The sequence below is a fragment of the Macrobrachium rosenbergii genome, chromosome 55 (genome assembly GCF_040412425.1).
Source record: "Macrobrachium rosenbergii isolate ZJJX-2024 chromosome 55, ASM4041242v1, whole genome shotgun sequence".
NCBI lineage: Eukaryota > Metazoa > Arthropoda > Malacostraca > Decapoda > Palaemonidae > Macrobrachium > Macrobrachium rosenbergii.
The window spans coordinates 41648300-41672767 of record NC_089795.1 but is presented as its reverse complement, the minus strand read 5'-3'; the positions used below and the strand labels follow the sequence as shown (position 1 = coordinate 41672767).

The following is a 24468-nucleotide window of genomic DNA, read 5'->3' as shown; positions in this document are numbered from 1 at the left end:
CTTTCATTTCCTTTTATTGTACTTTCATTCATATTCTTTTCTTTGTCTTACTTTCCACCCTCTCTGTTAAGTTGTTTCATAGAGTAACTGCGAAGTTTTCCCCTAGTTATGCAGTTAAAGCATTTTATTCTCAATTCCCCTTTTAGCACTGAATGACCTCATAGGTCCCAGCACTTTGTCTTTTACCTAAATTTTATATTCTGGCCCATTCTTAGCAGTGTACCCTCCAACCTAAGGTAAGGAATACTGTATTATCTGTATAATATTGTATGGGAGATGGTGTGCCCTCCATGGCAGTTAGTACTGTGTGTGCAAGGTTGAGATGAATATCTGCATTTCACTCTTATGATTGTTGATACTCTAAATAGGGCAACTTGAACTTGAGTTGGAGGGATCAAGTGAAGACAAAGCTGCTTCTCCCTTCTCCCCCTCCCTCCAGCTAGGTAAGGACCCAGTAGTTCACTCTTAACTTTTGTAGATGGTACTGGAGCCTGGCAGTTAGGCTGGGGTTGGGTAGTGGAGGAGGTTTCCCAGGTTAGGGTAGGCTGTATCCTTGTACCGACTCTTACTTAATTTTAATGCTTTTATAAATCTTTTAGCGATTCTGTTGACAAGTATAAACTATGTTTTTTCGCTTAATATAGCGTGGTTCTGCCAGTTAGCAGACAGTGGCGTAACTAGGAGGGGAGGGGGTGCCAGTCCACCCTGGGCGGCAGTCTGGCATCTTTTGAGCAGGTTGGGTCTGGCATAATTCTAGAGTTTCTAGCATATTTTGTTTGATTGGAACACTGAACAGCCCTAGTTGAGTAAGTGGTTGAGATGTTAAGCCTTAAAATGTACGTTTAATTTTCATCACTTTAGGACGGGAATGGGCCAGCTCCTGTGGCAACACTTTCAGAGCCCACCTCGACACCAATAACTCTAGTTACGCCACTCGGAGCAGCACTGTTTTGGTTTACCATACCCAAAATTCCCTGTTTCCTTCTGGGTCCCTCATAATTGGGGGATAGGAAAAACACTCTTAAGTGAGTGGTTTGCACCAACATTTAATGGTTAGAAAAACAATTATAGAACTTATTACGGGCTGCTTCAGGTGCAAGAGCCCGTGCCAGTACAAGGCTGGCTTAATCGTAAACAACAAACAAACAATTATAGAACATAGAGCCCTATTGGGTAAATAGCTCGGTAATTCTAAGCCGGCTGTCCGCGGTGAGCTAGACTGTGGCAATTGGCGTTTTCTATGTTATTTACTTACTTAATAAGAATTTAAAGTAATATTTTTGTCGCCGGTTGTAACTAAACTGTGATTGACCTTTGAAGACTACATGACTTGAATTACCTAATGCAGGGTAGGTCTAAGCCAGCATTCAGCGGCAAGCCTGCCTCCCACCTCCATAGCTAATACGACCGAGAATTGTAACCAGTAGACACCTCTAGGGTGCGTTATGTTGGTATTTTTAGGGGTGTTTACTGGTTACAATTTTGCTGTATTAGCTATGGAGGGTGGGGGGCTTGCGTGGATGCTGGCTTAGACCTACCCTGTGTTAAACAATTCAATCGCGTAATCTTCAAAGTTCAATGACAACTTAGTTACAACAAACCCGACAAAATATTACTCTAAATTCTTGTAAAGCAAGTAAATAACATAAGCGCAAATCAGTACTATAGTCTAACTCACATGTTTCCACTCTACCAAAACTCAGTAACAGAAACTTATGCAATGCATTTTAGCATGATTTTTGCATTAAGCAAGCTAATTTAAAAAAAAATAAAAAACCAGTATCATGGACCAGCATGAAAGTAAAACAAAACCTTCCTTTGTTGACTTATTACCCTTCAGCCATACTTAACAATTACCCTTTAGCCATATTTAACAATTTGCCTGGGGAGACCTCTGTGGAGAAACTGGGGTACAGTATTTTCATTTAGGAGAAATAAATTTGAATGAATGAAATGTAGGAATGATAAGTACTTGGACTTAGCGTAACCTAACCTAATCAAACCCATGTCACTGGTTCTTCCGGCTGTGGGGAGGCTTTGTTTACTGCTTGACTCATTTTAGTCGTTAGAAGTGGTATGCACTGGGAAACTTCCAATTCTAACATTCCTTAATCTAATCTACCATAATTTAGGGTGTCATGGCTTATTTAGCTTGGAATGATTTCACCCACTCTTAAGCTTAAATAACCTTCCTTATGTAAATGTTACTAGTGTTGTTGGTAGGTTGTTATCCTTGACACTGACTCGTGTAGCAAAGGTGAACATGTAACACCCATTAAGCTGAAAAATGCTCAAGATTTTTGCATCTTGCTAATATCTCAGTAATTATACACTTGTGATGGATATTACACACACACACACACACACACACACACACACACACACACACACACACACACACACACACACACACACACACACACACACACACACACACACACACACACACACACACATTACTGAGGGAGAAGGAAAAAGATATAAAAATAATTTTGGATAACTGTTAAACTTGCAAGAAATACAATGTAGGTAATATTACAACAGGACTAAGAATACTCTTGTCCCTTCTTAGTTGAAGTTTTCATTCCAGGAAGAGTGTAGAAATGGCCAATTCCAGTTAAACTAATTCCTAGTCACATATGGGGATAGGATATACCATGTGAAATAGATAAGTTTAGAAAACTGTGATATGTCCAAGTTTCCATTTCATCTTAATAAATTCTTGTAGGTACAACATAGCTTGCAGTCTCCTTTGTGTGAATAGTGAGTAAACATGGGGCACAGTGTGCATCATTGCTCCATGCACATCACTGTATTATCTTGTGTTTTGTAATGATTTAATAGTCATTATTTTACTGAGATAGTATAAATTTTGGAATGCTTCTCATGTTTCACTTCTGGTGATTTTGTGTGCTGCTGCATTTTTTCCATGGGGATACTGTCAAGAATCCTGAAATGTAAATTTTGCCCTAGAATAACTGTTATATATGCAACAATAACCCAAAAGCTTCATTGTGGGTGACAAACTTCCTTTTGGAAACCTTACTCCAGCTTGTAGAAGCCTGTCAGTAGACTTCATGTTGTCATCAAAGTAGACTAACGTAAATTTGAAAGGGCAAGGCACAACAATACATTCCTAGTTGAGAAAGTGGCTGCAAAGTTGCTTCATTGTAGAGGATGCAGATTGTTTGTGAGTAAAGTTGCTTCAATGTAGAGGATGCAGATTGATTGTGAGTGTGTGATATTGTACCATCATTCTAATTTTCTTGGGACTTAAAGCAATCCTGTTCCTTGGATTAGTGATGACCCACAACTTTAAAAATTGAAGGTAAACCAAGCAGTGAGGTAGCCTGATGGGAGATCCAGGCATTAAGCATCATTGTCTGCCAATATACTGTTCCTAGATTAGGTTATGTTAGGGATGGTTATGATAAGAATTATTTCACATGTTGTCGTCTTACTTTTTGAATAGGGTCCAGGGAGGGTGTAGTCACAGACAGGTTGGGGTAGATTTCTGCAAGAGGCTGCAATAATTTATAACAGCACTCTTCACTACTAGGTAGGATGTGCTCACATTTTATTATTTTACTGATGTGACATCCAAACTACCAGTAGTTTTTATTGTTGAAAACTATGTTACCTTGATAGTGTAGAAAGTTAGAATGGTAGTGTAATGATAATTTTGGCATTGTTTGTTGTGCTTGGTGCCCCAACCCACATTTTCCAACAAGTGTTAAAAGGTACTTGTTTTTTTTTTTTTTTTTTTTTTTTTTTTTTCAGAATGTCATTATATTCAGGAATTTCTTGCCATTTGTCATTATGAATAATTTACTTAGCAATATTTTTTGTACTGTAATGTGTATGTAAAGTACTACTGTATCTTGTTACAGATAACTGCATCTTCATTCTCTTAGTGGCATTGAGTAGAGTATGGGCTTTAGCAGCTAAAGCCAGTGACCCTTTTCATGATGGAATACTGACAGACCAACTAACTGTATCAAGAAATATAGAAATTTGTGAAGTGTATAATAGTTCAGGAATTTATCACATCATAAAAAGGTTAGTTTTTTAAAGTACTGTATATTGCACTGTAAAATTTCTAGTCTGGTTCAGGGTCTTCACAGGTGATTTGACTAAACTGGATTACTGGGATGCTTTTGGTTAGGAAGATGATGTACTAGCCATTGAAAATAATTTTTTCTTTTTAATTATTATTAGATGTACTTTATTTGCCTAGATTAGCAGACTGGCCTGTTTGTTATGGAACCTGGAAAATTTGTTTGCATTTAAATTATAAGAGTCCCTGGAAACTGGAAGGAAGCAGAATAGTCAATGGGACCTAGAAAAATGAATAAGCTTTAGAAAGTTGTATTCATGAATGGAGGTTAGTACAGTAATTTTGTGTGTGGAGACTGGTTAAAAAATGTACCATTCTCCCTCCAAAAATGAGAGGGAGGTGGTGAAGAGAGATTTTGGTATACATAAGTTTGTTTTATTGTTTTGCAGACTCAAACATCACTTTCAGTTCGCCCTAGTAATGTGTTAATAAAAATTTTTCTTTTAAAGGACTACATGTTCTGACTAACCCATTATATTCATATATAAATTCATTTCTGTTGGCAGACAGTCATCTCCAGCATCATTGATGGTTATTAAAGTGAGTGTGTTGATGTCATTTTAAAGTGCATGCTTTTGGAATAATGCTTTTGGAATAATGTAGTAATATTTCAATTTCCCATGTAATTTAAAGGTGAAACTTTAAAAAATGAGTGTTTGACTAATTTTTTGTTCTAAGATTTGGCCATCTGGATGTAGAGCTTGGTTCTCTGGGAACTGCAAATGGAAGAAAAGTGAGATAAGCTTGGAGTCTTCAGTAACTACTGACAAGTCTCCATCTGTTTCTTTCTCCTTTGTTTACCTTCAAAGGGAATTGAAAGATGCATTCTTCATGACCCTATATTGGAATAAAGAGGTGGGTGACCTTCATGGTCTTTTAAGTTAACAGTAGCCTAGCCAAGTTCTTGAGACATGTACTGTGCATCCTATTAATCCATTTAACACACCACTTTTGTGTCAGACTAAATACAATTGATAGATTTTTATGGGATTTTCATTTTGGGGTGCAAAAAGATTTTCACTGCTGTACTGTACGTATTCATCTATGTGATATGGTGGGTTGCCCCCCAATTTCTCAGATCTGTGGTGGGGTTGTAAGAGGCAAGTGGTTATGTAAGGAAGAAAGGTTTTTTTGGGTTTCTTAGTGCAAGTGATAGTTTAGCTTGCAACTATATTACCAGGGTTTCATCCCTCAACTGATGAAGAAGGGAACAATATGAGTGCTCTAAGAAATCCAGTTTGCCTCTTGACCTGAGCTGTGAATTATGAAGTACACAACCTATTTTCAGTGGATTGTTGTGTGTCACAGTTATATGCGAGAGAGAACATGAATGATCAGTACTCATAAATGTAAACCATTCGGTAATTAAAATGGGAGGGTCTCAATGAAGAAATCCTCACCTACTTGGATGAATCTGTTCATAAGAAGATAACATTCTCTCTCCTTTTTTCCCCTTAATGAATAGGTGAGGAATCATGGGAATTGAAATGTATTAGAGGAGTGTTTCTGCCCGTTAATCATATAAATATAAACTGGTAGATGTTTTTAGTGTAATTTGTGATTACCTATAATACATGTAAACTACTGTAGTCATAAAGAATCATTGCACAATGTTTCTTTGAGTTACAGTATATCTGTTTGGAATTTAACTTCACATTAACTCATTTTATCATGGTGCTAGGAAGTAAGGAAAAATGTTTGTAGCCATCTGTAATAATTTTTTACCTCCTTCGTATGTTTTATCAGTCAGTTACTTGTGGAATTGACCTAAGTCCATTGGGGGTGAAGTTTGTGAAATACTTTTCACATCACAGTAACAAAGGTGTTTCAGCATTTTACAAACAGGTGGTCTTCAGGTCAAGGAGTGGCCTCTAGCTTCCTTTTTTGTTATAAATGTGTATATAGTGTTAACTGTCAAGTTGATGGTAATTATTTGGCTGTCACCCCCTTAGATTTTTTTTGAGCTGGGCTTTCTCTAAAAGAAACACTTGGAAGCTGCTCTTTAGAAAACTTGTCCAGATTTTGCCAACTATAAGAAGTATAAACAAGATAAAATTACTTTGGAGGAGCTCCTTTTCTTTCTTTGATGAGTATAGAGGATAGTTATTCCTGGTTCTAGATTGCAGCTTTATTACTAGGAGGAGAAGTACTGTAGTGGCTAGGTGAAAGCTGTTACTTTTAATGATTGATCTGTATTGGAACTTCCAGAGGGTGTGTCTGACATTACTATTGTACTTGGTATTTTTTAGTTGCTGCTGTGTTGGATATTGCCCGCAGACCACCATTTAAGAATTATCCCCAGTAAAGGTTATCATCCATAATCATTCTCTGCATAGACATGACCTCTCCCAAAAGTGAGGTACAGTTGAAGACAGCCTCTAATAATTTTTCAAATTAGAAGTATGGCGACCTTGGAAACCTTTTGACTGTGTGGTTATAGTAGAAGTAACTAATGCTATATCAAGGACCATTGGGTTTCATCTGATCATTGCATTTCCCATTACAATTACAGTATGTTCTTTGGGTTCCCTCCACTGAGTTGTGATACCTTTCAGCTTCCGAGAATTTTTGAGCTAACTCATTTTCATTGGGCAGATTTTTCTATGCATTTTGACGTTCTCAGTTGAATGGGTATGAACTCTCTTGTTTGAGATTCAATCTCAGGTGTTTCTGGGCCCAGATGTATGCTCCATGAGAAGCTTGCTGGTGCTGTTTATATAGTACTTTACAGCCTTTTAAGCCACAAGAATAGTTAGGTAGATAGTGAGCAAACTTAAGATTTTTTTTTTTTTTTTTTTAACCATAGGTATCCCATTCTTTATTATTTCCGTTTGTGTAACTTTTCTTTTAGCATGCCATCTTGGAGTTGCCATTCATGGAGGTGGGATACTTCTCTAACTTCATTTCAGCTGTCCCACAGCATCTTGCATCTCCTGGTCTGCCCATCAAAAACTGGCGGTTCTGGGTAAATGACAAAAATTCATTGGACAAACTCGGAGGTATGGAATGTAATTATATGTGATATCATCTGTGGTGTCACATTAATTATAATCATTACCAATGTGTAGTATGTCAGTTGCATTCCTATTATGCTTCAATATGGGATATGAATGTGTTGACAGTGGTCTTATTACTTAGTGTTTTTTCAGAAGTTTTCAGTAATGACTTCAATGGAATACTCCTCAACATAACACTGCTCAGTGACACTGGAAGTGACTCTGGAACCACAGGAGTTAGGTGCAGCTTAGAATCTCAAGAAAGGAGTTTCATTTTCTTCAGTCTTTCAGATAGAAACAGTAAGACATCAGCTGAAAAGTAAGCATAGAGAATATGTATGCCATTTATATTTGTCTATTTCTCCTTCCAGATTGATTCTGGTGACATTTAGGTAGTGACATGAAGTTGAAAGTTATCTGCAAGTCTGAGACTTAATCATTGACTCACTTTTATACCATGTCTGAAAATAACCCTGATTACCAACGCAGGCATCTCTTCATGGTTTTTTGTACAGTAAAATTTCTTAATGGTTTTGCTGATCATTGTTTTGACCGATTTTTTCTGTAATCTGATAATGATGTCTCTTAATTTTATGCTGATATTTGTGTGTGTTGTAATCAAGTGTATAGTTTTTTAGAGTTTTTTTAAGACTTGAAATTTCAGATTATTTATTTTGTTTGCTGAATATAAGCATATGGATGATAAAGCATTAGAAAAGTTATCCTTTGGTACTGTAAGTTTTCCCTATGCTCTTGGTTGGCTAATTATTTTTAATAATTTTTTAAGTGGTAAAATGTGTTTAGACAAGCAGACAAGACAAAATGATTCTGAGTGCCTCTTAATGGCAGCATTGATTCAGTATGTAAATCTAGCATTTTTTTGGTAGTTCATCACCTGCAGATTTAAGTATCTACCTATAAAATTTGTGTAGCATTTCTTGCTTTTTATATTAAGTTTCATAACTTTTACTTTGTATAAGCATCTTGCATTCTTTCATTCATAACTTAACCACTTAGAAGTTACCACTTTTAGTTGACCTTTCGTAAAGGGGAAGAGCTGTTTGTTCAATATCTGGCTTTCTGAGTCCAGCCCCGTGTCAGCCGGTGAAATTCCATTCAAACACGAATTTCTAGGTATAAATTGCTAGATATACCAGAGAAAAAAGAGCTTTCAGGAATGCTGGGGTTACTACCCCCAGATCGGCGTCTTCCCTAAGGAAGACGTTGGTATAACCAAGGGTGAGTGAAAGGATCACAACCACAGAGCTACACTCGATAGATATCCCTATGTTAAAACCCCCGGAAGAGAGCGGTGAGCTGTTACAGCTCCCACACACAGGCGCCCGCCAGACCGGCGACACCAGCGCCACCTACTACATTCCATTTTCTAGCACGTGACTGTTAACTTTAAGAATTTTTTGTGCTTGTGCCTTTTGGTGATTTACAACTGTTTGACATGTCTTCAAGCAGTTTTACCATCTCCAAGTTAAGTACCATCTTATTGTGGGGTTTTTCGATAAGTTTGGCTGAATTTGTCCCTTTTTTCACAATTATGAGATTGTTGTTATGGCCTTCCACGCGTCCCTAGCCAGCCATGTCGACCGGAGGCGCACCCTTCAATTTTTCTGTCGGGGTTGTCTCTTTGTCGTTATATTCTTATCTGTTCCCCCGGATCTCTTCCTGGCGGTGTTTCCTGCGGTGGTTCCATTGGAGTTTTATTAAAATTTTCTATGAACCCATACGAGTCCCTATAAGGTCCCCGTCATACCCCGCTTAGGTCTCCCCCCAGGTTGAGTTCCTAGTTGGTATTAATTAATTATATTAATATTATTATTATATTTTGGCGTTGGTGCTTTTATTGGTGCTTTATATATTAATTTTGTTGCAGCAGTGGCGGCAGCTTTAGGACTAGTCATGCTCCTCCGAGTAGTAGGCTACGCACTCGCATGAAGCACACTATTCTTGAAATTATTCTTAGAATTATTCTTATGTTTATAGTGATGGTTTTATTTTATGTCGTGTGTGAGTTTTCTCCCTTGCCTATCATGTTAGGCTGTGTTGCTTCCTTGTCCTCTAGCCCCCCCTCATAGGTTGGGTGTGGAGTGGTTCATCGGGTGAGGAGTTTTGTTGCTGTTTCCTCTGTGGCCGTTTTGGGGTGGCAGAGTGAGCCCTTTTGTTCTCCCCCTTCTTTTGAAGGAGGTAGAGTTCATTAGGTGTGCCTCTCTAGGCTATTCGCCTTTGCCCCCCCTTTTTCGGTCCTGGTTGGTTCTCGGCACAGAATTTCTCTCCTGTTTTCCTTCCTCCCACCCTTCCTTACTCTCCTTCCGTTAGCCTAGGCCAGGCCTAAGCTCGGGTATTCATCTAGGCTTTGCCTAGTCAGGAGTTGGGCGTTGAGTTCTTGGTCGCATCCCTTCCTCTGGAGTAGGCTCGTCCTACCAAGTTCATATTATATTCTTGGCGTGGCGTGTGCTTGCAGTCGGCCCGGGTGAATCATTTTCCCTTGTCTCATGTTTTCACTCGTAGCTGCTACTCCTCTTCCCTACCCCACCACCCTCCCCACCAGCTCTTGCTCTACTCGTGCGGGTGACGCTAGATGGCGTTTTTCTCTGAGTTGGGGACTCCCTCTGGTGGAGAGATTCGCTCCCTCCCAGAACCAGCCCCCGGCAGCGCTGTGTTTGTTTTGATGTTTCGTTTACCTCTCTCTCCGATTCGAGCGGTTTCTGAACATTCTCTCCTGGATCTTATCCACTCTCTGTCAGGTTGCTTTGTTGGGTTGTTGACGCCTGCTCCGGCATGTTATATACTTGGCCTATCATGACTGGACATCTCACCCTTTTGTTTCACTGGGGGGAGGTTGAGAGAGGGGAGTGAATGAGATAGAGGATACCCTCCGGTCTCCGGAGTGGATTTCTCATTTTTACCATCACTTGTATATTATATTACTTAAATATTTTATATATATTTGTATTATCTGGCAGAGTGAGCATCTCACTCCACCACTATTCTTATTGTATATGTTTTTAAGTCCAGTGCTCCACCCTGGGGTTCCATGTTCTTTTTGCTGGCAGCCCTTGTGGTGGGTCCCTGTTGTCTCAAACCTTTCATTCCGCGGGGTATTCGGGACTGGAAGTATCTTGCCTTCCACTCTGTTTAATTTATGGCTTGGTCTGGTCCTTGATGAGGGGTTTTCTCCACCGGGCATTCGATTGTAAGCTGAAATACCCTGGCCTTCCAGCTTTAGGTTTTTAGGAGTGGTAGGTTCATGTACTTTTTACACTTACAGACTGTTCGTTGTGAGGAGCCGGGGTGCACCGCTTCTCTTCAGCAGCCCTATGGACACGTGGTGTGCCGGACCACGCTGGCTGTGCGGTCCAGTTAGATGACCTGATTGTCTGGCACCCCGACGGCTGTGAGGTTTTGCTTTGCTCTGGTGCTGGCATCCAGGACAAGCGGCAAGATATAGCTTTTTCTTATTACGCTCCTCTTATCGATGTAGCATTTATATGGTTTCAACCTTCTTTCCGTTTCAACCCTAATTGTCTGTTCTCTTACAGGTGGATGAGTCCTCCAAGAAGACTTCTCTTGAGTCTCTCGGCGCTTTGGTGGCTGGGTTCGGGAGGAACGTTCCGTCGGGAAGCCTTATGTCCCCATTTGAAGTTGAGGGCCTGCTTTACCCGGGCGCGCCTGGGTGGCGGCTGCAGTGCCGGAAGAACTGGCCACCCCATCATCCAGCAGATCCGGGATGCGACCCAGCCACCCCAAGAGGACATCCTGTACGCGGAGGTATCGGAGGACGTCGCCGCGTTAGACTTGGACCTGGAACCAATGAATACGGAACAGGACCAGGTGGTAGGTAGTGAGGTAAGTAAGGTTGACTCCCCATCTTCCTCTGTTTCTTCATTCGCAGGTTTTGTAAAGTCTTCCACCTTGGGTGACAGGGCTCCATCAGCTGTCCCTAAGCTGAAGCTGAAGACTTCATGGAAGGCGAAGGGCTTTAAGTCCTCGTCTTCCAGGAAAGCTCGCCTTTCCCCACGTCAAGGCTAAGGTCTCCGTGCCTGTAGCCTCCAGGAGCAAACCTGGTACCTCCGGCAAAGGCGCGAGTAAGGGCATCAAAAAACCAAGCCCTCCTGCCAGCCTGCGCTTTGATCCGGAGGCGTTTGCAAACCAGTTATTCGGTGAGGCTCGGCGGAGGGTTGAGTCTAAGTTTACGAAGATCTCCGAAAAACTTACCAGCCATGATAATATACTGGCATGGAATGGCTCGCCTGGCGGAGTCGAACACAGTATACCATTCTGGATCTGGCTGATCTCCCTCCTTTTGACGTCGGGAACCCTTGGCGTTTTGCCCTCCCGTGCTATTCAACACGAGGGTACTTTTGACTGTGGAAGGTCTTGGCATGAGGCGGTTGGAGGAACTTGAGTTCTTTCCTGCCGATCTCTTGCCCCTTATCCAGGCCCGTTAGGCTGACGGAAGAAGCCTGGTGCACGCTGAACAAGGTCCCTAGAGAGACAGTGATCTTCCCTAGGGACCAAGCTCTGTCGGCTCTCCTGCGCACTCTGACGGAGTGGCAGGCAGACAATACAAAACTTACACCTTTCAAGGGCAACTATACTATGTTCGCCCTGGGTGATAAGTTGCCGAACTCCTTGCCCTAAACAAAGTGGCTCTGGCTACGGCTCGTGTTTGACGGCAATCCCCGTCCTCAACTGAGAGAGACAGACTCACATCCCTGGTATTCCCAGGGGTGAGGGAGTTCTGGGTTGACGCTCCGTCCACTTACTGTAAAAGCTGGACACTTACTGTCGGTCAACCCAATTCAGCGAGCAGCTTCCCAAGCTCCCAGAAGCCCTGCTGAAGGCGAATTTGAGGCCCGACTAAGGCTAGCCCGGTCATTGAACTCCGTCTGCCTCACAGAAGCGACTGCCGTCTCCTGTGCAGATGGGCCTTCTTCCAGGTCTTGGCTAAATCCCTGTTAGCAGGGTTTCCAGGCGGACCTGTGATTTCATGGTGGCTAAGCTCGAGTGCAGAAAGTTCATCTTTGCCTAAGCCACCATACGTCATGAGCCTAACAAGCTCACAGAGAGCTGATCTGGGGCCCTAACTCTTCCCTGAAGAAGAAGTAGCCAATGTACTCAGGAGGCTGCAAAGAGCTAACCAGAGTCTTCGGGCTCGCTGGGGTATCTCAGCCTATAAGCGTAAGACCCCAGAATCTGGCAGCCCCCAGACTAAAGGTGGTAAACGGTTCAGGAGACACAAGAGGCCTCATCATCAGACGGTAGTTCAAGCCGTCCCGGTTCTCGGCAGTTGCACAGCCCTCCACCTCGAAGCCATCCCCAACAATATGTGCTGGTCCAACCAGCCCATTCTTTGCTGCACCCTCGACGTTGCTTCTCCAGCGCACAACCCCTACCTATGAGGGCAGTGGGTTCTTTCGGCCTTAATAGGAGCGCAAGGGAGGGGAAGAGGTCAGGCCCCTTACAGAGGCAAGCCTTAACACCGCCCCAAGAGGTAAACCTGGGCGTGGTAGAGGAACAAAACCACGCCCTCCCACTGAGAACAATCAGGTAGGTGGTCGCCTGTATTGGTTCAGAGCCAGTGGTCCTTCAGCCTTGGGCACACAGCATTGTGTCCAAAGGTCTCAGGATGGAGCTGGACCAAAGACCCCCTCTCTGATCAGGTTTTACCAGCCACCCTCAAGAGTCCCTACGTGGAATTGCTCAACAAGCGAGCAATAAAGAAAGTAAGGCACCTAAAGTTTCAAGGCAGGTTATTGACTGTTTCCCAAGAAAGATTCCGATCAGCAAAGTGTGATCCTGGATCTGTCGCGTCTAAATCATTACATAAATGCGACAAATTTATGCTTCACGGTAGAACAGGTACGGACTCTACTTCGCGTGGGTCATCACCACCTCTATCGATCTTTCAGACGCTTACTATCACGCCCGGTTGCGCTGGAGCTTCTCTCCGTTCTGGGTTTTCAGACTGGGAATCAAGCCTACTCCTTCAGGGTCATGCCTTTCGGTCTAAATATTGCCCAGGATATTTACAAAAGCTGGCGGACACGGTAGTTCAGCAACTCGGTCCCGATGGATATCCCTAGCAGCGCACCTAGACGATTGGATAATTTGGGCTCCAACAGTTCTAGAATGTCGGAAGGCCACGACCACGGTCATCAACTTCCTGGAGTCGTTAGGTTTTCAGCTGAACAGAGAGAAGTCCCGCCTGACTCCAGTCCCAGTTTCAGTGGCTGGGTCTCCAGTGGGATCTGTCCTCTGCCACGTTATCCCTCCCCGCCTCCCAAGCGGAAGGAGATAGCTTCCTTACCAGGAAATTCCTGAAAGACAAAACAGCATCCCCGGGACCCCAAGAAAGAATCCCGGTTCTCTTCAATTTGCCTCAGTGATGGACCTGCTCTTAAAAGCAAAATTAAAAAGACATAAACAGAGTGTGCGGTTGAGCCAATGTCAAGCTCAGGGCAAGGTCTCCTCCATTCCCTGGTTTTAAAGCGTAGACTACGACGCCTGGTCCTGATCGGTGGCCTGTCCAAGACAGTTCCACTCCAGTTTCCCCCTCGGCGCTGGTAGTCCACACGGACGCCTCATTAAGCGGCTGGGGAGGGTATTCGGCCAAAACAAAAGGCACAAGGCGTGGTCCACAATGTTTCAGCGGTTCCATATAAACACCTTGGAAGCTATGGCGGTATTTCTAACCTTAAAAGAAAATCCGCCCCCCAGCGGATTCATATCAGACTGGTGTTGGACAGCGCCGTGTGGTGGTTCATTGCATCAACAGGGCGGCTCCAAATCAGGTCGAGTGAACCAGGTTATGGTAGCCATTTTCTCCCCTGGCGAACAAGCACAGCTGGCATCTGTCAGCCACCCCCCTAGCGAAGTGCGGGCGTGGTGGCGGTTCCCTGTCCAGGACTGCTCCGTTGGAGACGGAGTGGTCTCTGGACGGAGAGTCATTCAATTGGATTTGCCGCGGGTTCCGGGTCTCAAGTGGCTCTGTTCGCGACGGAGAGCAACTTCAAGCTTCCCTGTTATGTTGCTCGACCTGGATCCTGAGCGTATTTTTACGGACCCAATGACCATAGACTGGAACAATTGGGAGAAGATTTATCTGTTTCCCCCAATAAATTTGCTGTTGAAAGTACTGCACAAACTCAGGTCATTCAAAGGTCAACCAGCCCTGGTAGCCCGTACTGGCCGAAGAGCAGGTGGTTCCCTCTTCTTCAGGAACTGGGGTTGCGAAGTCTTCGGATTCCCAATCCCAAACTGACCCAAACAGTACAAACCAAGACTGTGTCAGCTTCCTCAAGAATTCAGAATGCCCTAGTTTTATGGACTTTATAAAGTTCGCAGCTCAAAGGAGCAAACATTGACCCCGTTAAGACTCTGTTTTTAGAATCAGACAAGAGAGATTCTACTCTGACAATATGACTCAGCAGTCAAGAAATTGGCCTCCTTTTGAAGACATCTGAAGCCCAAACCATGACTACTAACCTAGCAGTTACCTTCTTTAGATCATTGTTTGAAAAGGCCTTTGCCTGGCCACTATTACCACAGCTAAGTCATCCCTGAAGAAGGTATTCTTATATGGTTTCAGAATTGACCTTACAGATTCCTACTTTTCATCTATTTCCTAGAGCATGCGCTCGTCTGAGACCCATATCACGCCCACAGTCTTTTACGTGGTTTTCCTCAATGATGTTCTTAAGTTAGCATCCGAGATTGACAACTCTCAATGCACTTATTTGGATCTGTTAAGGAAAACTATTTGATTAGCAGCTTCAGGTGCCAGAATCTCAGAGAGCTGTCGGCTCTCTCTAGAGGTGATGATTTTGTTAGTTTCCTCCCGACCAGAAGCCCTCCTTTCTCCTGATCTAGATTTTTAGCCAAAAATGAGGACCCTCAAGACAGGTGGTGCTCCTTGGAAGGTGGTACCCCTTCCACAGGACCAGTCTTTATGCTCAGTCTATACCTTAAAGTCTTACCTTTTAAGAACTCCACAGTGTAAGTCAGGTCCTCTTTTTTATCAGGAGAAAGGTGGTACTCTATCGTTAAATGCAATAAGGCAACAAATTTTGTATTTCATTAAACAAGCTAACCTGGTTCAGTTCCTAAGGTTCATGATATTCGCGCAGTAGCTACTTCCACTAATTACTTTCATAATATGGATTTTCAGAACTTATCAAATACATGGGTTGGAAATCACCTCTAGTGTTTAAACGCCCATTATTTAAAATCACTCAAGCCCTGAAATTTTCTACAGTGGCTGTGGGAGTGTCATTCCCCACCTTAATTAACCATCATCCTTTATCTTCCCCTACCCCCTGCCCGCCTGCCTCATTTACTTCTCTGCTTGCCCTTCTGGTTGATCATGCCTCACTGCCTTGCTCCTCATATTGATGATATTATTGTCTTTTTATATTTGGAAACTGTAATTTGACATGTTATGATTCTGGATTGTCTTTGGGGTACTGGGCGGTTTTATTTTGCTCCATGTACCCCATATATATATATTTTCTCATGTTGTAGATGTCTCTCTCGTGTTTTAGTTATAAGTTTATATTTACTCCTTAGTCTTAAGTATTTTGAATGTATTTTGCCTTTATAGTCTTGAGTATTTTTGATGTATTTCCCTGCCATGTTGTTTGGTGTATTGACTTCTACTCTAATTTTAAGGTTGTATTACTGTACTTTTCGTATTAATATTCACTTTTTCATGTGAGAGATATCCTCATTAAAACCATTTTCATAGCTTGTGTTTTTCTTCAGGTTACCTTGTTTCCTCGTAGTTTGCAGTCTTGGCATGATTCTCTATCACTATTTCACCGGCTGACACGGGCTGGACTCAGAAAAGGGATTTTGACAAAGGAAAAATCTATTTCTGAAGGCCCCTAAGGTCACCCGTGACCCTTCCAGAAGTGGCTTCCGCTCCCCCCCCTACTTGCACATGCCAAGCCTGGGGATGGTGCTACCCTGGAATGAAGTAGGTGGTGTTGGTGTCGCCGGTCTGGCGGGCGCCTGTGTGTGGGAGCTGTAACGGCTCACCGCTCTCTTCCGGGGGTTTTAACATAGGGATATCTATCGAGTGTAGCTCTGTGGTTGTGATCCTTTCACTCACCCTTGGTTATACCGACGTCTTCCTTAGGAAGACGCTCGATCTGGGGGGTAGTAACTTTAGCATTCCTGAAAGCTCTTTTTCTCTGGTATATCTAGCAATTTATACCTAGAAATTCGTGTTTGAATGGAATTTCACCGGGTGACACGGGGCCTTCCTCAGAAATAGATTTTTCCTTTGTCAAAATCCCTTTTTTATCTAATACATTTTGCCATATTAGGCGTATCTTTTATCTGCTGTCTGGTTCATAACCCATAACTTTGCTGCTTTTCCTGCCCACTTGCCTGGTTATGTATCTTGTGTCATTTTCTTGGTAAATTTTATAAGTTTTAGATTCAACTGGACGTGTCTTAGTACTTCTGGGACTTAATTCCTTACGTTTTTAAACCATTGTCTGATATCCAGACTAGCTGTAGCTAAGGAATGTGATATTTATGGTAATTAAAGAAATCTGTTTTCTAATGAAATTTTTTCCTTACAGCCAGGAGGAACTCTTACAAATGCAGTTTCCTCTTAATTTGAATTTCACTCTGAAAAGGAAAGTCAAAACTTCCCCCAGCCAAAGCAAAAAAGAAATAATTTTACGGATAACAAATAATTTCACCAGTGAATTTGTATGGTTTCATAGCATTGATGTTTCAAAACATGAGCTTAATAAAGAAAAAAATGCAAAATTTTTTGGGAAAACTCATTGTTTGGAAAGATGTGTTCAACAGTCTGCTAAAGAACTTGAGAAAGATTGTTCCGCAAGTAGTGAAAAAGAAAGCTTGTTCATGAACATCAAGAATTACAGTGTAGAAGGTGACCTGTGCTGTGAAGAGCAAAAAGAACAAAATTTCTTACATGCTAAAAGGATACGGGAAGTCACCCAGACTTTAGGAAAAACAGACTTCTTTACAATGACATCAAATATGACTGTAGATAGTAAGTACAGCTGTATGAAGTAAATGTAGATAGTAACTATGAAACAAACTTGGCTGTTAAATAGCCAGCCTCTGTAGAAAAAGTAAACGTAATCCAGTTATGTTTAGATGAAGATCAGTTCTCTCTCTAGATTTTACCATGGTCCTAAGATGATTTTGGTCCTAAAATGATTTTGGTTGCCATTAACACAGGGCTTCTAGTGCCAGATGCAACCAAGTATTATAGAAATGGATGACATAGGTGACTTGGGTGATTTAGCTTGAAATGCACGGAAATATCTGCCCTTTTCTTACTTATTCATAGTTAGTTTCTTTATTAACTATTTTGCTCCTTGCTCCAGTGCACCCCTTGATCCTAATTTCTTGTGTTGGAAACTACTACTACTACTACTACTACTACTACTACTACTACTACTACTACTACTACTACTACTACTACTACTACTACTACTACTACTACTACTACTTTTTTTTTTTTTTTTTGTCTTAAGACTAATCCAAAGAACCATTCTTAAATGAGGGGTAGAGATGGATGCATTGGCTCACGTAGGGAACCTTAGACTAGTGCAGGCTGTTGAGTGAATTAGTTGATGACTACATATCTGGATTAGTTTGCTTTCCCTAGGAGGTTTACTGAGACAGTATGCATTTCATTACTTGCCGACAGATTGTAAAAAATAATTTTATTATTCCTGCATCTTTTTCAGTGATGTCAAGTGGCCATTACATTGCCTATATTTACCAAAATCTCAACCTAAGTGTCTGTCCTGCCTTGAGTTTTTCACTTAAACGTAAGTTTCATTTTTCATTTTTCTTGTTCAGAATTGCAGATTAAACTTTGTACAGTAATTAGATATGCATTTTCCATCTGTAATACAGGCAATCCCTGGTTATCGGCGGGGTTCCGTTTCTGAGGGTGTGATGATAACTGAAAATCGCTGCTAACAGAAAATCGGCGATTTTCGGGGGTTATCCTTGGCGCCGATTTTCGGTTATCGGTGCCTCTGTTAGGTATGTATTGGCACCGGTACCCAATTATCGGCGCCGATAAGCAGAAATCGGCGATTTTAAATTTTCGGCACTAGACAAGCCCCATAAAACCGGATCGCTGTTAACCAGGGACTGTGTGTATTACAGACTTTGTAATTAAGCATTGAACTAAAACTGTTTTTCTCTGTAACAAACAAGTTATATAATTTTTCTGTGAGTTCCAATTGCCCGTTTTACATCTTTTCAATCTCTTTCAAAATTTTCCTGAATAGTTCTGGTTCCAGTTTGCAGTTTTGAGCTGCTTATTCCATTCCTCCCAAATTATCACCCTTTCATTCTTCCTGTTTTTCCTTGTTTGCATCTGTATTCGCTTCATGCCTGCCCTTTGCAACACCTTGAAGGCACGCTATTACTATTCAGTTAACTCTCTCTCTCTCTCTCTCTCTCTCTCTCTCTCTCTCTCTCTCTCTCTCTCTCTCTCTCTCTCTCTCTCAGTATAAATATGAATTTTAACTTCAAACCAAATCTCCATATATCTAATCTCTCTCTCTCTCTCTCTCTCTCTCTCTCTCTCTCTCTCTCTCTCTCTCTCTCTCTCTCTCTCTCTCTCTCTCTCTCTCTCTCTCTCTCTCCAATTTCATAATTATAATCTTAATGAATACAGAGAATGTATACTATATAGTGTTTGTTAATTGCTGATCTTATTTAACATATAATTTTTTTGTAATGATATAGTGATTAGTACTTTATCTGAAATATTTAGTGCCTTGGAAGAGGGATCTGCTTTATTTCATGGTCAGTTGCATAGTGCTCTGAAATAGTGCTGTATCTTTGAAGAGTGGCCACACATGTATATTTACATGACAGTGTGTGGGTGTATATATGCTTTTATCTGTAGCACATTAGATTTACAGTACTTCACACACTGTTTGAAAGCTGTTATTATACCTGATTTTATCAATATTCACAGAAATTTTCAATATATCTTCAAATTTTTCTGGATGGGAATTTGTTCTGAACCAGTGGCATTGGGGAAACATTGTGGTAAAAGGCCATTGGGGACAGTCGTTCTTCGAGTTGTATAAGAAAACTTTTTCTTTCTCGTTTGATCAGGTAAGAATTCACTGTTTAGATGATATCAGGTGTCCTGATAGTTATTTATGAATTACATTATAGGCTGGTGTATTTTTTTTTTTAAGTGAACTATTTTTTCCAGTTGTATCAGTTGTTTTAATTAAGCATTCATGACTTGCTTTACATTTGAGTTTCATTGCTGTTAAAAAGACTTAAAGTTTTCTCATTTTGTATTTGGATCAACCTCTGTGCCACATTTTGTAAAAATGCCTTTTATATTCCACATAGCTCTGTATTCTAGGTTTTTGTGGAATAAAAGTTTTATTGGGCTAGTCAAGAGTAATCACATAATTGTTAATTACTCTGTTAATGTTTTGTACTTTTATCTTCCATTACCTCACCCGCTAAGCCAGTAAATTTCCTTCTAACACAGCTGACTGGGCAGCACTAAATCCTCTTAAATGCTTAATCATAATTGTTCCTGTGTTTAGATTTTTGTGTACAGAATTCTTATATAAGATTTATGTACAGCTTTGTAAGATAATTGAGGAACTTTTATAATTCCATTATGACCTATTTTCTTGTGATTAAATCAGGACATTCCACTTCCAAATATCAACATAATACTGGATTTTGAAGATTACAAGAACTTTGTTATAAAGTTTGCATGTCCAACGCTGGCCTCATCTGTTGTCACTACCACACACATCAGGTTTCCTGTGGTCACATTTGAAGGTTTGTTTACCTGTTTATTTGACTTGTGTGGGTGGTTTTATGGGTAAATGTTGTGGGTTAAGCTTTATATACATCTCATAATTTGTTAGAAAATGTATATGTAAGCTGTGATCTACTGTTTACCCATTTTCTTATTTTAATGATTTTTGTCCTTTTTGTTTTTGAGCAGCAGTGGAACAAGATGAGTTTTGGCAAGAAGAAAGCATAAAACTATTTTCTGTTGACTTTGTATATGATGAGGACATACTGGCCATGTCATGGGACTTTAGTGAGTCAAGAATGAAGGAAATCTATAGAGGAATTACGGATGTGCTCTTTCAAGTAAGTTTTCACAAATTTTTATTTGACCTTAATTTGTTGTTATATTTATCTGATAGGTAAATCAATTTGAAATCAGTAGATGGGAGATTAATCCCTCATTAAATATACAGGTGTTGGCAATAGTGGTACATAACTGTTAAACTGAAATGCTCCATCAGAATTCAGCTATGCTACAAAGTAGTGAAAGTGTAACAGCTGAAGAGGACTGCATTTACATGATTAGTAATGGTTACAGGTCCGCAATCCCTTATCCGAAACCCTTGGGGCAAGCTATGTTTCGGATTTTGGACATTTTCAGATATCGGAACTGAAGGTAACTCCTTAATACACAAGCACATTTCATTTCCAGCACTTACATTCCATAGAACTAAATTACATACAGCATCAGTAAGAATCGTAATTTTTCTGTATACTCGTGCATTATCTGCTCTCGCGTATCATCTGATCCTTGAAATTTTGTCCCAAAACATGTCATCATATATTGTGTATAGTGAGAGGTGCATTTTTGGTAGATGGCATGAGGATATGCTTCATATGCAGGTTTCAACCTTTTGGTAGATGTTACAAGGCTAAGCTTCCTATGTAGTGTACAAGCCTAGGTTTCCTAGGCCTGTCTACTGTGTGTCGTCAACGGGGTTTCTCTCCAGTTGGAACTTCTGTTTGGCAGATAGCTGATTTCCTTGTTTTTCTCCATATGGAAAAACATCATTCTATGTCTGCCATCATAGGCTACAGAGCTGTTGTGGGTGTGGTTATACATTTAAAAGATGTGGACCTGTACTCCTCTTGGGAAATCTCATTGATCTTGTTCTCCTAAGGAACTTAAACCTCCTAGTTGGGACCTGACTTTGGTACTATGTAGTCTCACTCATGCTCCATATGAACCTTTTTCAATCTTCTTACTGGCTTTAACTTCATCAAAGAGTGAGCGAGCTCCATGGTCTCTCATTTAATGTTAAACATACAAGGGGTTAGGTGTCAATAGCCTTTGAATTTGTCCCGGAATTTGTAGCCAAGACTCAAAATCCCTCGGCTCATAATGGCAGATTTGAGTCCTTTTCTATCCCTTCCCTTTGGGATTTTGTTGACAACGATGTGGATGAATTGTTACTTAGTCCTGTCAGGGCACTGCATAGTTACCTAAAAATGACTAGTCACCTCAGACATGGGTGTTGAAGACTTAAGTTAGCACAGGCCAGAACAAGAAAGGAGTGTCCAAGAATACCATCTCCTTTTGGCTATGTGAAGTGATTAGACATGCTTACAGTTCTTCAACCTCAAATGCCAACACAGTGCATGCAAGAGCACATGATGTTAGGGGATTAGGTCCCTCTTTGGCATTCAGAAAGAACTTGTATGTTCAAAGGATTCTGAAGGCTGGTACTTGGCTTCCCCAAACCACCTTCACATCCTTTTACCTACAGGACGTTGCCCACAGGACCTTGGGCACTTTTTCCTTGGGTTCAGTGGTGGCCACTCAACAAGTTGTGTAGCTCATCCAGTGCCCCTAGCAGGACAGAATGTATCTTACCTAAGATGATGGTATGAAAGTGAGAATGGTTGAGATGGCTGATCTTTTTCCTTTTCCCTTTCCCCTTTCTTTTCTACTAGTGGGCAATGAGAAGATTGATTCATCACATGCTGGAACTGGTTAGATACAGGTGAGCGAGTGGTCATTCTGTTCAAGTATATTGAACAGAATAACCTTTCAGAAGCTATTCCTCCTCTCTATAGCAAAGGGAGAGAGGAATGGTAACAGACAAGGTTGGTGGCTAACATGATTTATCTGAACAGCTATAGCTTTTTAACTTCCGCCCATGCAGTGACTCTTCACGTTGTATATTAGCCCAGCAGTCTCCTTCCTTTGCTTTCATTTATCCAGGAAATGAGACCAGGTGTGCTGAGCCTTCGCTCTGTTCAAGACTTTCCTTCCTCCCACCAAAAGTGAGTCTATCCTTATGTTAAGACCCCAGGTTTGTTCCGCATATGAACAAATGACAAATTTTTAATTAAATTTTATTTTTCATAACTAATTAACCTGCAGTCTTAATGTATACTCCTCACCTCTTGCCTCCCCTCAATGCCTCCTCTCTCATCCCATTGGCTGAACCCCATTGCCACCAATTCCTTGCACTACAATTTTATATTCTTTTACCAGTTTCCAGCTGGCGCTATAAGAATTTATCTTTACGTTAAGACCGCAGGTTTCTTAGCTGTGAAAAATACAAAATTAAAAATTTTTATTCATCCTTCACGTTACGGAGAAGGTGTTAGGTACAGTATGAGCAGGCTGCAAATGTTTTGGAGGCAAAAGCAATGCCTGAAACTGGCAAAATCACACATGTACTTCGTTTAATTTATTGCATTAATAAATGAATTAGTTGCAATTTTTAAACCTTTAATTTATTGCATTAATAAATGAATTAGTTGCAATTTTTAAACCCATCTTTGATAATTTACGTAGGAAACGTGTCTCTGAATTAAGTTCATTCAGAAACTGAAGAGTGATGAACTGATGATATTGGCAAAATGCAATCAGCTGATTATTTTAAGTAAAAGTATCACTGAATTATATGGCTTCTAGCAGCTAATGGCAATGAAGATATCGATAGTACTCAATCAGCCAAGATTTTGAGAATGTAAACAATATCAGATGCAAATGGCCTATGATGACAATGTTTATATTCTGTAATACAGTAGCAACATGATAATAGTAACTGCAATATACTGTAATTGGATACAGCAGGTGAAACAACCTTTATTTAAATTATCATTGATATACAGTAGTTGTATTGTTTAACTTTTGCAAATGATCATCTTTCTCCAGAAAATATTTTGGCTTTTAGAGCTTTTCGGTTTTAGAATTATGGATAAGAGATCGTAATCTGTCATTGTTGGTTACTACTAGTGATATGTCACTGTCAGTTTATATTGGCAATGTTTTTAAGTCTTTCTTATTGATTTTAATGAGATTTTAATCTGTACTACTAGTGATATGTCACTGTTCGTTACTACTACTGTGCATTTCAGGGCTGCGTCTAATTGATTTTCGTCGATAAAATCATTACAAAGCATTGGATGTGGATCGTATTTTGGAAAGAGCTGTTTGAAGCCACAGCCTAATTGGCAAAAATGCAGTGATGTCTGTTGGTAATTGAGGCACTTATCAGAGTAAATAAAAAAAATTTAAAGGGGAAACTTGGCTAAATCTAGCAGGCTCGTAGATAGAGGCTAGTAAAACGTCATTACTGAAGGCCCTCCCACTCATTGATACTGTAGTGTGACGCAAGGTGAAGAGAGACAGGGTAACTACGTAGGCGATGACGTATCTTCGAGGTACCTGCTCATCACTGACGCTGTTTGTTGGAGGGTTGTTGAGTGATTATCAGTGAGTCTGATTTGAAGTTACTCATTCTTTCAGTTTTCACTTTTTTTCAATATGATTGTATTTCACTAATTCCAAAGTTTTGTATAACTGATAGTGGAAGGGTAAAGAGAAATTGTGTTATAATTGCTATGTATTCCTATAGTCAACGTAAAACTGTACAATGAAAATAGTAATATTGTCCTAAGCATATTTACCAGATTCCTGTGCTATAATATTATCATAAGTATATATACCAAGTTCTTATTCATTACCCGTGGTATCACCAGTGGAAACCATAATATTATAGTCATTCTCAACAATGATTTGCCTAGCCTTTCCTTTAATACTGGAATATGATGCAGTCATGATTCTGTTTTATCAATGACCATGGTGCTATGAACACAATACAGTTACTGCTTTCAATGATAATGACGCTTTCTATAGCAAGCGTTTTTTTTTTTTTTTTTTTTTTTTTTTACTCAAATGTGTGTTTCTATCTTTGGTTTCAACTGCTATGGTCGTCTATTTAGGTGATGAGAACTAAGAAGCAAAGTAGTAGTAGTTTCAACTTGGTTAAGTTTAATCAAAATCTCTAGCAATTTCTTCATTTACTGTATTTACTTTGACTGTACAGATAAAAATGTTTAGATTATCATCCATTTATAGTATATTATCTTACAATTTCGATAATTATTGCATATCCTACTCAAGTTATTGCTTATTGTACAAGAGGGTCAAGTGTTTGTGTTTCTACGATTATCATCATACTACTAGGCACCCTGCTATTACATCTGATGTCATAGTTTACGTCAAAATTAGCT

At 40.6% G+C, this 24468-nt stretch overlaps 1 protein-coding gene across 9 annotated transcripts in view; it reads left to right on the top strand.

The window, feature by feature from the left end:
- Window positions 1–24468, top strand: part of LOC136835174 (uncharacterized) — a 33444-nt gene that overhangs the window by 1135 nt on the left and 7841 nt on the right. For 3 of the 9 annotated variants that reach the window (XR_010852009.1, XM_067098388.1, XM_067098392.1), the window contains exons 2-11: window positions 3891–4059; window positions 4624–4657; window positions 4796–4972; window positions 6969–7116; window positions 7267–7432; window positions 16719–17161; window positions 17868–17951; window positions 19121–19263; window positions 19821–19959; window positions 20129–20280. Coding sequence is in view for 8 of the 9 variants with exons in the window: in XM_067098388.1 (XP_066954489.1) it covers window positions 3891–4059; window positions 4624–4657; window positions 4796–4972; window positions 6969–7116; window positions 7267–7432; window positions 16719–17161; window positions 17868–17951; window positions 19121–19263; window positions 19821–19959; window positions 20129–20280 (1655 nt within the window). In the remaining variant the exon portion in view is untranslated. Of the gene's footprint in view, window positions 1–264; window positions 444–3890; window positions 4060–4237; window positions 4385–4623; window positions 4658–4795; window positions 4973–6968; window positions 7117–7266; window positions 7433–16718; window positions 17162–17867; window positions 17952–19120; window positions 19264–19820; window positions 19960–20128; window positions 20281–20515; window positions 20621–24468 lie in introns of those variants that run through there. The other 6 variants (XM_067098390.1, XM_067098395.1, XM_067098391.1 and 3 more) reach the window with 6 other exon arrangements.